The 12,509-nt window shown below is 43.3% G+C and overlaps 1 protein-coding gene across 1 annotated transcript in view; it reads left to right on the top strand.

The window, feature by feature from the left end:
• LOC145395837 (ionotropic receptor 93a-like) overlaps nt 1-12,509 on the top strand; it is an 83,693-nt gene that overhangs the window by 33,748 nt on the left and 37,436 nt on the right. Inside the window, exons 5-6 of the mRNA XM_080269368.1 lie at nt 1,149-1,283; nt 7,783-7,969. Coding sequence (XP_080125494.1) covers nt 1,149-1,283; nt 7,783-7,969 — 322 coding nt within the window. The remainder of the gene's footprint in view (nt 1-1,148; nt 1,284-7,782; nt 7,970-12,509) is intronic.

The following is a 12,509-nucleotide window of genomic DNA, read 5'->3' as shown; positions in this document are numbered from 1 at the left end:
CCAGTAGCCTTATTCACCACTCCAGTAGCCTTATTCACCACTCCAGTAGCCTTATTCACCACTCCAGTAGCCTTATTCACCACTCCAGTAGCCTTATTCACCACTCCAGTAGCCTTATTCACCACTCCAGTAGCCTTATTCACCACTCCAGTAGCCTTATTCACCACTCCAGTAGCCTTATTCACCACTCCAGTAGCCTTATTCACCACTCCAGTAGCCTTATTCACCACTCCAGTAGCCTTATTCACCACTCCAGTAGCCTTATTCACCACTCCAGTAGCCTTATTCACCACTCCAGTAGCCTTATTCACCACTCCAGTAGCCTTATTCACCACTCCAGTAGCCTTATTCACCACTCCAGTAGCCTTATTCACCACTCCAGTAGCCTTATTCACCACTCCAGTAGCCTTATTCACCACTCCAGTAGCCTTATTCACCACTCCAGTAGCCTTATTCACCACTCCAGTAGCCTTATTCACCACTCCAGTAGCCTTATTCACCACTCCAGTAGCCTTATTCACCACTCCAGTAGCCTTATTCACCACTCCAGTAGCCTTATTCACCACTCCAGTAGCCTTATTCACTTCCTCATGCATTGTTCTCCAGACACATCACTGCCGTACAGTCTTTTGCTTAAGTTTCCTCTACTGTCTGCCTTAGTACATGGACTGGATCCGCACATCGAGTAGCACTTTGGAAATCAGTCAGTTCTTTGTTTATCGAATATTCAGACAGTTGTGTAACTTTATTTTTATTATTCCTATACTACAACAGGATAAATGCAAGGAATGTGCTGTAATAATCGGTATAGAGAAAGGCCAAATAAAAACACAGTAGCTCTTTCAATTTAACTTGCACCAGTTTTTTTTTTTCTATTTGTAGTTTATTTCTCGAAACAGCGGCAGGAAGAGACAATACTACATCTCTCTTTCTTTCCATAGCACTTCTTCGTGACTAGCATCATATCTTGTTTTAATTTATTGTCAGAAGTTATCATTCGAGAAGCAAATATGGCAGTTTTAGGCCAGTTTTAAAGTTAAAAAAAAAATATTACTAAATGTATCTTGAAGTTACTGTTTGGTGCTGCGTTATTCTAGGTTCCTTTGTTGTAATACTAATTAAATAAGTTTTATTTGTACATATTACAGGGTGACATTGGAAAATTTTGATGGTTCATACAAGAAGTTCTTTTTAAACTCTGAATCAAATGCCTATAGAGAACTTGGGAGCATGGTGGTCGGGGGACTTGTTACAGACGGACTCAACGCAGCTCTGAAGATGAAGTGAGTTGGTTTTACTTACAGTGATACTTTCATATAAATATATATATATATATATATATATATATATATATATATATATATATATATATATATATATATATATATATATATATATATATATATATATATATATATATATATATATATATATATATATATATATATATATATATATATATATATATATATATTTTAATGCTAGGTGAAAAAAGCCCGACTCCTCAGTCCTAAAGCACCTAACGTGTAGCGGGGTCCTCTTTTGAGACCGGAGCTTAGTGCAATGAAAAAGAGGCAGGACACAAAAACTTCAGGCAATAACCTTTACATGTATTACCACAGTCAGACACAGGACAAAAGCAGCAGATATTACAACACAATATATGACATATAAACAAAACTTTAACTAGGATATTAGTATCTTGCAGGATACTGGCTTAACCAATATTGTTGTCAATAAAGTAATTCTAGTGTACAGGTATACAGGGAACACAGGCGTGCATGCGAGCGCGGGAAGAGAGACTCACAGCGGGGGGGAAGGGGGAAAGACTCGTGACGGACCAGAACAGAGTTATAGTATTATTGGGAGAGGGTAGGTATTATTAGTTCATACTTAGTATCATCTGATAGCAAAAGGGGTTTGACATTTGACTCTATCTCTCGTTTACGTTTATGCTAGCTGTTGGGAGGAGATCCTCTAGGAAGCGAAGGAGTGGAGGGACACTGGATATTCACTGTGTTTATGGTAATATAAACGGGAGGATATTATTCACACTTTCTTTACTATTTTCTGGTAACAAGGGACATGGGTATATTTTCACTGCGGAGGATTCCTCAGGGGAAGAGTCTTATTGGTTTTCTACAAAGGCATCACTGGTGAGTCGGATTCCTCAGAACTCACTCACTGTACTCGTTCTTACTCATCCACCTGTGATTTCACTGGCCCGATATTTGACATATATTAAGTCACTGTATCACTGTAACCTGTTTCTAGGGCAATGTCACACTTAGCATAATTTCATTTCACTAGTTCTGGGGCAACACCACACTTAACATAATTCACTCATGTAGAGCAGGCAGCGGGGAGACACGCCGGTTACTATTCCGCTGGACTAGGGGCACCGCCAAGGGAGGGCATGCCGAGAGGGCACGGGACGGCTCACAGGGGCGTCCTCTCGTGTCCAGGGCTGCAGGTGGCACCGGAGCCCGCAGTCTCCGGGCTAGGTTTAGGGGTGTGGCCCTCAGGGCTGGGGCCGAACAGGTCCAGGAATCTCTGGTTCAGGTTTCGGCCGGAGGTGGAGGTCTTACGCCGCCCCTTGGGCGTGGAGAGGTCGCGCACGGGTGTCCTGGGGAGGGCCTGGAAGGACTGAGGACTGTGGTCCCCAAAGTCAGGGGGTGCCGTCAAGGAGGGGCTGCGGCACTGACCTGAACTAGGGTCCACCAGGTGGGTCTTCTCTAGGGCCAGGCGTAGAGACCGGAGGCCAGGGGAAGCCGTTAGGCCTTGCGGGGGCTCTCTGGTGCTGGGGAGCAGGGCGCCTGCCTCACACAGGGGCGATGACAATACCTCCTTGTGGCCGTGGGGCCCGGCAATTGGCCGTGGCTGCCCAGTGGTGCAACCAAAGGGCGCCAAGCCCCGACAATTGGCCGGGGCCTGTGTGGGGGAGTCAGCGCACCTCTGGTCACCTCTGGAGCGGCAGTAGGCCGTCTCCTTCTGCAGGAGGGTGAAGTGGCAGTAGGCCGTCTCAGGGGCAGTGCTTTCGGAGCAGCAATTGGCCGTCTGGCAAAGGTGGGAGCAGCAGTAGAGGCAGCACCTTCAGAGAGGCAGTAGGCCGTCTCCTTCGGCAGGAGGGAGGAGCGGCAATCGGCCATCTCAGGGACAGCACCTTCAGAGCGGCAGTAGGCCATCTCCTTCGGCAGGAGGGAGGAGCAACAATCGGCCGTCTCAGGGGCAGCACCTTCAGGGTGGCAGTAGACCGTCTCCTTTGGCAGGAGGGAGGAGCGGCAATCGGCCGTCTCAGGGGCAGCACCTTCAGAACGGCAGTAGGCTGTCTCCTTCGGCAGGAGGGAGGAGTGGCAATCAGCCATCTCAGGGGCAGGACCTTCAGAGCGGCAGTAGGCCGTCTCGGGGTCAGCACCTTCAGAGTGGCAGTAGGCCATCTCCTTCGGCAGGAGGGAGGAGTGGCAGTAGGCCGTCTCCTTGGGCAGAAGAGAAGAGCGGCAGTGGGCCGTCTCGAGGGAAACACCTTCAGTGTGACGCTTGGCTGACTGACGAAGGTGGGAGCGGCAGTAGGCTGTCTCCAGAGGGGCGCTGTCAGGAACTGAGATATCAGCTCCACCCCGGGCTGGTCCGGCAGTCCACTCCCCAAAGGTAGTGTCCTCCTCCTGCTAGGGTGGCGGTGCGATGGTTGGGTGTTATAAGGGTGCACGGCCTGGGCTGCCTTATGCCGTTGTCGCATGGGATCCCCTAGTGTGGATGCAGCTACTCTGTGGGGTCTTGGTAGGGGTGTCGGTGCGTTTCTGGGGTCACTATGCTGTTCTTCTCTCACCTTGTTTTCGGGGGCACTATTTTGTAACCCACGCATTTCATATATATATATATATATATATATATATATATATATATATATATATATATAACAGAACAGAGGAAGGAAAACCAAATTTAAAAAAAATCCATACACCAGATATCTGATGTCCTTGATTCATTTTAAAAAACTGTATCAGTTGGGCTTGAACAGCTGAAGGTTGAAGTTTGGGGGGAACCAACTCTGGGGAAGCGAGTTGCAAAGAGATGCAGTTCAGGGAATAAAAAATTTCTGATAGGTGGAAGTTCTGCAATATGGCAGTGTGACATTCCAGTCTTGAGCGTTACCAGATGCCTGTGTAGCACAGGAAAAGGCATGGAGAGGTGGCATAATGGATGCAACTTCGTCTGAGCATTTGCCATAAAAATATCTGTAAAATAATGGAAGGGAGACAATATTCCTTCTTACCTGTAGGGAAGGAAGTTTATTTGTAATATCAAGGTTATTAATAATTCTCACAGTTTTGTTCCGAATTTTCTCTAGTTGTTATAGATCAACCTGTCCCCATCCATTACACAAGGGTGAACAATACTCCAGCTGTGAGCGCACATGGCTCTCATAACCTATAGCTAACTGCTCGTCAGTGAAGAAGCTACGAACTCTGTACAATAATCCAAGTTTCTCGGAGGCTGTCTTAGTAAGTGATCTGATGTGAGAGGTCCAGCTGAGGGCACTGTTAAGTGAAACACCGAAAACTTCAATACTTTTGGAGATAGGAATATTAGTAGCACTGAAGATAACATAGGAATCTGGCAATATCTGTCTATTAGTAAATTGTATATACTGGGTTTTACTAGCATTAAATGAGAAGATTATTTTGTCCCCATTCAGTGATCCTAGAGAAGTCTTGATTTATGGAGATGGTTGTGCTAAGTTGTGAGTTAGAGATATTAAACTCTGTGAATGGGTGTTTAAGTGTGAATGAACTGTGAAGTGTTGAGTCATCTACATATGAATGAATTGATTCTGAGTGACAGATAAGAGATCATTAATATGAATTAGGAATAAGGTTCGAGCCAGAACATATCCTTGTGGCACGCCGTTGGTCATTGAGGGACATTTGAATATACATCATCTACTTTTACATATCTATTGCCAAGATATGAGGAAATCAGAGGAACAAAAGATGTTAGTCCATAGCAAGGGAGTTTGGGTAGCACAGAACGGTGGCACACTGTTTTAGAAATATCAAAGGTTTCTGCATGAGTTTCTCCATGTGGGGCAATTGATTGATGGATGATATGAGTCAGCCTACTTATGTACTTTAACCCGTCATGTCCCGACCACTTTCGCACCTCCGACACCCCCCAGTCCCGACCATTTTTGGAAAAAATTTTTTTTGCTAAAACCTCCGCTTTTGATGAGAAACATCAAAAATTTATAGAGAAATCGCTCACCTGAGGTTTAAAATATTCGATACAGGTAGGAGTACCTCCTTACCTTACAGAGTTTTCTATCAGGCTGGCTGCAAAGAAAACGAGTTCTATGGGAGGATAACTATTCCACACCACTCCTAAATGGTATTTATTTATTTATTTTGTACGAATTTATATGTAGTATGAGAGTATATTGGTTTTTCAAACAGTAATATAGGCATGATAAGCATTGTTTCACTCACTATCTCATCTCCATTCCTGACCTTCTTTTGCCACATTACCTGATCATCATTTCTGAATGTTTCTTCCTCTAATGCTATGTAAACTTTGTCCTCCACATTGTCATCGATTGGGGAATCACTCTGGCCCTGAATGTCTTTCTTGGCCAGGTCACTGGTAACAGGTGAATTGCCAAGACAATGGCGTGCGGGGGGGGGAGGTTATGCGGTGTAAGGCATTGTCCCCGCTTGGCATCTTGTAGAGGAATAGAGGAAAGTGTCCCGTGTATACGTACGAAAAATCACGCACAAAAAGTGAAAATTGTGCAAATTAGGGACCTTGCAATTGCAAAACGTACCAGTACATCGATGGGACTAGCAAATGCTAAATGTTGCAACGTACCCATACGTCGACGGGACGTCTCGGGTTAATATGGATGGGCTTTTTGCGAAGCGCGGTGACTGAATTCCGTAGAGTTTTTTTAATTTTCTTCAGCTTTATTTTATAGGTAATTTGTCTCTAATCCAACGACATATTTTGGCAGGCGATTAACATTCGGCCCTCGAATGCATTTATTTCATTTATTCATGTTTCCTCAGACGACATTGTTCTTCTTTAGGCAGATCTCTTGTCATGAAGGGGTAAACGGATGTCTGATCCGTCCTCACCTGTTTGGAAAATCTCTCCAGACCTGAATGACATTGCTTGGAGATAGCATGGATGAAAAGTCAAATATCACCGGACTGAAGGTAACGGTAGAATGTAGGGGTCTCGTTAGTGCTTTTGTCGACTGTATTTATTCTCGACCATTTATAGCAGTACTTCCATGTGACGTAATTACTTAAAATAATTACCTATTATCGAGAGAAGACAAACTATAATTCTGAATGGTGATAATTTTTCCGGGATTTATGACCTCACAAAGAGTCATGGCAACAGTTTGAGAACAAATAAAGCTGGAGGAACACAAATTATAACTATAATTGAGCAAAAACTATGAAGTTCTTTTTCTCTTCTTTTGTAATTTTTCACAGCAATTATAAATACATTTTTGCCTACGACTGTGAATCTCCAAAACTTTAACATAATGTTCCGAGTTAAAAAAAAATGCAGGTAAACACACTGATACAATTTTCCAGAATGACGAAAAAGTACTTGTTTTAGGTTTAGTCTGTTCCCCAAAGCAATATGTCCCTCTGAGACACAGGCGCGTATTCTTGTTGGGTAAGAAAGCTCCGTAGCACCTCATCCGTAGTGATTTATTTTTGGATGTGGCTGGTTAATATCCTTTTGTACGTTATTTATGCAGAGTGGCGATGATTGAAGGATTTATGTATCACCAAGTATAACAGCAAGGCGTAATAAGCATAATAAATCGCTTAAGAAAAGATGTTAAGCAACTCCCTTAGCCAATGATAATATGGTTCATATTGGCTATTTGAACAGCGATCCCTGTTATATGAACTAAGTCTGTCATTTACAGTGAACTTAGAGTACTGTCAGGCTTTACAGAGAGAAAATACAATGTGTTTACAATGAATTTATTCTCTTTGCACTAAAATAATCGGTGGTATAGTTACAGAAATTTTAAACTAAGAAACCGTGAACTAAATCGCAACAGTTCAGGTTAGTTTTCATACTACATCTGTTCACTATATATTTTATGTTATCATCTTACTATCCCCACACGTTTATATTAAAAACCTTTTGAGGATGAAAAGCCAGATACAGGCTTCAATAATCCTTTCTTATCAGGCTGAAAACAGTGACCTGACCTTAAGTAGAACTAAATAGGAAATCCATCCTCCAAGAAAAGGAATTACAAGAGAGTTTGAAAAGGAAGAATTTAAAAAGAAAAGACAAGTGATATGTTGCACAGCCATTGTTTAATCCTTTCATTGTCCATATTTCTCACAGCTGAATAAATATTTCCTGGTATGATCCTAAATGAACCATTATTTATGTCCTTACTCGCTGGAGTGGTTCATTCGCGTGAAGGATATGAAGTTGTTTAATAATAATGAATGTGTCCCCCCCCTTTTTTTTAACTTTTTATTATTAACAGTCAATTGAAAAGCAATTCAGCAGCTGAACTGAAGGAACAAAATCGTGTAGATGGTTTGGCAAGTGGCGAGGCATCAGGATTCCAAAGGACTGAATGATGTACGAATGATTATGTAGCCCATTCTGTTGGGCATGCTATGCATTATTTTCCCAGTATCGAATATTCCATCCTTATAATACTTCCTCATGCTGTTTCTAGGTGGGGAAAGCGTCTGGGTGAATTATTACATTATACTTTTTTTTGTGTGTTTATTTCAGGAGAGCTCATATTGGTGCCCCTCTGAACATGCAGCTGATAATATCCCGGAACTTTGCTAAACTAGATGGCACTTCCCCCTTGTATATAGGCAAGGAAAAGCTGCTACAGCTTTCGGTAGCCTGGCCAGTGCCTCATGATGCCCCCTACACACCTCAGATTGATAAATGTCTGAGGATTATATCACAGGTGGGTAAAAGAATTTAATCTTTTGGCTTAATGTTTTTTTTACACGAAATCACTCCTTATCTGAGTAACAATGACTGCAGGTAGCAATATTATTAAAGATATCATTGTAGTAAAGAAGTTATTAATTTCACAAGGATGATGTCTTACATATTCTTTTTTTTGCAACCTCCAAGCACTTTTACCCAGTTGCGGATAAATCCCTAGTAGTGAATGAGTCATCACTAATGCCAAGTCTTCGATGAGTTATATCAATTATGTATATGGTGCTGAACAAACATTAGAGCCCGTGTAGTAAAACAAAAACGATACCTACATCAAGGTGAAAAAATGGCAACAATGTAAGTAAAATATCAGTCAACTATAAAAGGTGTAAGAAGTTCACTTCCTTAACCCCTTAACCGCAGGGCGTCACTTTCGTGATGCTCAGGCACAATGGATCATAACGCGAGCAGTCACTTTTGTGCTTCTGTGTTATTTTGAATTTGCCCAGGCTTTCAAGTGGTGGCTAGTATCATCTAGTACTGCCAGTGTCCAGCTATAGTTAGTGCTGCTAATGTCATCTGTACTCCCATCCATTGGCGCTGCATTACGCAAATCCTGCCTTGATTTTTCCACTGATTTCGTCCATTGAAATGTGCCCTATGCCCTATTCTTATACAGAATAATATATATAAAAAAGAAAAAAAGTAATTGATAGTGCCATACACCTGGAATTGGCTAATTATCACCTGGCAACACCCCCACGTGCACTCGTTCGCTAATTTTCCCTGCTTATTTCCCCTTGAAATATGCCATATGACCTATTCTCATAATAAAAATATATATAAGAAAGGAAGGGAGAAGCCTAAATGATATTAACATTCACCTGGAAGTACTTTATTTATCATGTATTGTCTAGATTTTCTGCCAATCATTTCATAGCACATAAATTAGCAGCTGTCACCACATTGACATTGTCAACCCTTGCAGGCCCATATACACACAGTCATTGAGTTTACTGTCGTCTTTCGAGGTGAAACCATGTCTGATTTGCGCCCCTCCATTTTCGTCGCTTCTGAGCCCACTGCAAAGGGCCCTGTGACCTCAACCACTACTAAACATCATATGGGTAGGGATAAAGGACTAAGTGACCCTGCTGTTGAATGTGAACTGGCTGATTTATCAATGATAATGATGGATTGTGACTTTGATCTTTCTGGTGAATCGTGTGATGAGCCTGCGGAGGAAATGGTGACAGAAACTCCCAGTACAAGTCCTTCAGTGTCCCAAGTTCATCCTGGCTCCAAGGGAAACGAGCCCTTAGTGCAGCAAGGGAAGGAATTTAGGATGGGAGTGAAGAGGAGGCGAGTAAGCCCCAGAACAATGGTCCCATGTAACCCAGCTCACAATGAGTCCCGAGGTGAATCACCTCCCCGCTCTCCCAGCCCTACTTCACTAACATCTTCCACCTCTTCAGCCGAAATTTCTCCTGAGTCTTCATCATCGAAGTCTCCACCAGCACCTACAGTGAAGGCACGCTGTAGGGGATGAGGTAAATCCCTTACTCGTCGTAAAAGTAGACTTGTATCTAGAGTAAGGGCTGCTAGTGGTACATAGCAACCTAGAGTCAGTCGGAGTGACCTTGAGACATCCCAGTCTGCCTCTCAGCCACCCTCATCCACCCTCACCCAGCCTACATAGCCACGAGAGGGAACCCTGGACGCCTTCGTGTGGATGGAAGGTTCCAATTTCATCCCGGAATAATTTCACTTTGACGAGAGTTCCTCAGGGATACAGCCCGCCTTCACTCTTGACGAGGATGCTGAGTGTGTGGACTACCTTTTGGCCTTTCTTGATGACGAAATCATGCAGCACATATGTGATGAGACCAACAGGTACAAGTCACAACGTGCTGCAAGTGGTGCAGGTACAGCAAAAATGCAACAGTGGACTGTGCTTGGAGTGCAGGAACTGTATATGTTCATCGCCCTCATGCTTCTCATGCCTCATTCACGGAAGCATGAGTTGGAAGATTACTGGTCCTTGGACCCTTTACTACCCTCACCCACCTTCAATAAGTACATGGCCAGAGATTGGTTCCGCCACATCATGGGAAACCTGCACTGCACCAAAAACGATGTACCTTCCCAGACTGACCCACTTTGGAAGATCCTGGAGATTCTGAACAGAATGAAGGATAAATTTATGTCATTCTCCTACCCATTTCAGAATGTTATCATAGATGAATCCTTGGTTCTGATCAGAGGACGTCTGAGGTTCGTACAGTACATTCCAAGCAAACATCATCAGTTTGGAATAAAGATCTTTGTACTGTGTGACTGTAAGACGGGTACATCCTTGACTTCGTCATCTATTCAGCCAGCATTGTCAATCTGGACAAAACACACCCCCTTGGCTTCTCAGGCTGTGTAGTGAAAGTGCTGCTTGAAAGGTATTTTGGTGGGAATCATGTGATGTATACTGACAACTATTATACAGCACCGAAACTTGCTAAATACCTTTCAGAGCATGGCATCGGCTCCTGCAGCACTGTCAAGAGCAATCTTGCTCACTTCCCCAAATTTCCCGAGGCAGGAAGTTCACAGAGGGGAGACGCGCACCTGGCATGTCTGAGAAAATGCTGGCAATACTGTGGCATGATAAGAGGGTCGTGCACATGCTCACCACCGTACACAAAGGGGAACTGAAAGACAGTGGGAAGGTCGACCGTAGGCAAGGCTAACTGGTGATGAAACCTGATGCTGTCATTGACTATACTATCAGCATGCGGCTGGTGGACAAGTCCGACATGATGATTGGAGAGATCGACTGCCTCAGGAAGAATACTAGGTGGTACAGGAAAGTGTTTCTGCATCTCACTGACATGACGATGCTGAACGCCTTCATCCTGTACAAGATGAAGGTAAAGCCACCTAAGTCCTTCTCCCTGAGGTTGTTCGTCAGGACCTGTGTTCAGCAGCTGCTTGAGAGATATGGTAGGTTGACAGCAGCATCCCCAAGGCGCCATGCTGTAAGACTTCCTGACGGACTTGAGCAGAGGGTGTACATGGATCGGCACAGACTGGTGCAAAGGCTGTGATCCGCAGGTGCCAGGTGTGTGCACATACCACCCAACGCACACCTGAGCACAAACGCACGTCTTGTCAGTGCACTGAGTGCCAGGTTCCCCTCTGTGTGCCCTGCTTCTTTGATTACGACAGCCTGAAGTATTTCTAAAACAGTGCAAGTGGAAATGTAAATAATGTGTAAAAAAAGGTATAAATAGCAAGTGAAAGCAATGGATGTAAATATAATTGAACAGTGGAAAATAGTTTTATAAGTTACTGCAAGTGACAGTGCATAACATAGTGTAAATAAAATAGAAATGTAAATAATGTAAATAAAATAGAAAATGTAAATAGAAATGTAAATAATTGGTAATATAAGAATATGAGTATAAATACTTGGAGTAATGACAGTGAAAGTGAAAGCTTCGCTCTCTATGCTAGTTTACTGAATGAGAAAGTGAATTCCTGGAGTGAAAATAAACTACTAGTACAAGGAAACTTATGGATAAATATTGTATATTTATAAATAAGTGTAATAAAGTACCAGGAATATAGAGTGTGGTGTGTTTATGAATAATATATGACAGAATACCAGCGGGGAATGAGCGTGGGTGGAAAGCTCGTACGCACTTGTAATTTACATTGCTTTCACATTTTTTTTTTTTTTTTGCAATATGGATTCCAGACTACTTGAAAGTCATAGAATAGTGTTTCTAGTGATAATATCAGGCAGTGGTAATCATATTACGAGGTGTTGCGAAGTGTAAGGAGGAGACTTCGTTACCCAACAGAAGTCTCCACAAGTCCTACGGTAGTCGACGAAGGCTCAACAAACATCCCAGGAGAAAGCTGCATGTATGTGCCATAAGCATATATAATTATAAGATTCTAGGACTAATAACTGATTTTTGGCAATTATTTGTAAAAAGTCAGTTGGAGCACGATTATCCCCGCGGAACGGGCATGGCACGCTTCCGACATGCCCGCGGTTAAAGGGTTAAGAAAAAAATATCAGATAGCCAGAGGCTCCTCCAAGTATGAAGGACAGAGAGTAGGCACCGTCTGTCTTGCTATGCCTATGGAGAAACCTCCGCTGCAGGTCCCCCAGACTCAGACATAGTACTAGCATGTGACAGACAGTAAGGGGAGCAAGGCAATCATCACAGTACGGTTGAGCCCCACCACACATTAGGAACCCATGACTAAGCCATGAGTGCCCAATGCAAAGCTGGGCAACAGCCACCTCCAATCGCTAAGACATGGAGGGGAGAACCGTCGGCTCTACCACCCTCTGAAAAACATCCCTTATTTTATTATTAACAACAGCATCCCACAGGCTCTGCAAGCAAATAAGAATCATACTTCAAGTATGGTGTGATATCGGAAGCAGGAAGGGGATAGTTGGCAGGGGTCATCGAGAAGCAGAATTGGTAATGTATGTGCCATCTCATTGGCCTCATCACCGACATGCTCATGAACTCTTGCCTTACTCG

This window comes from Coenobita brevimanus, chromosome 33 (genome assembly GCF_032717465.1).
Source record: "Coenobita brevimanus isolate Jiangsu-jjx chromosome 33, ASM3271746v2, whole genome shotgun sequence".
NCBI lineage: Eukaryota > Metazoa > Arthropoda > Malacostraca > Decapoda > Coenobitidae > Coenobita > Coenobita brevimanus.
Note: the sequence above shows the minus strand (reverse complement) of the source record. Positions and strands in the feature narration are given on the sequence as shown.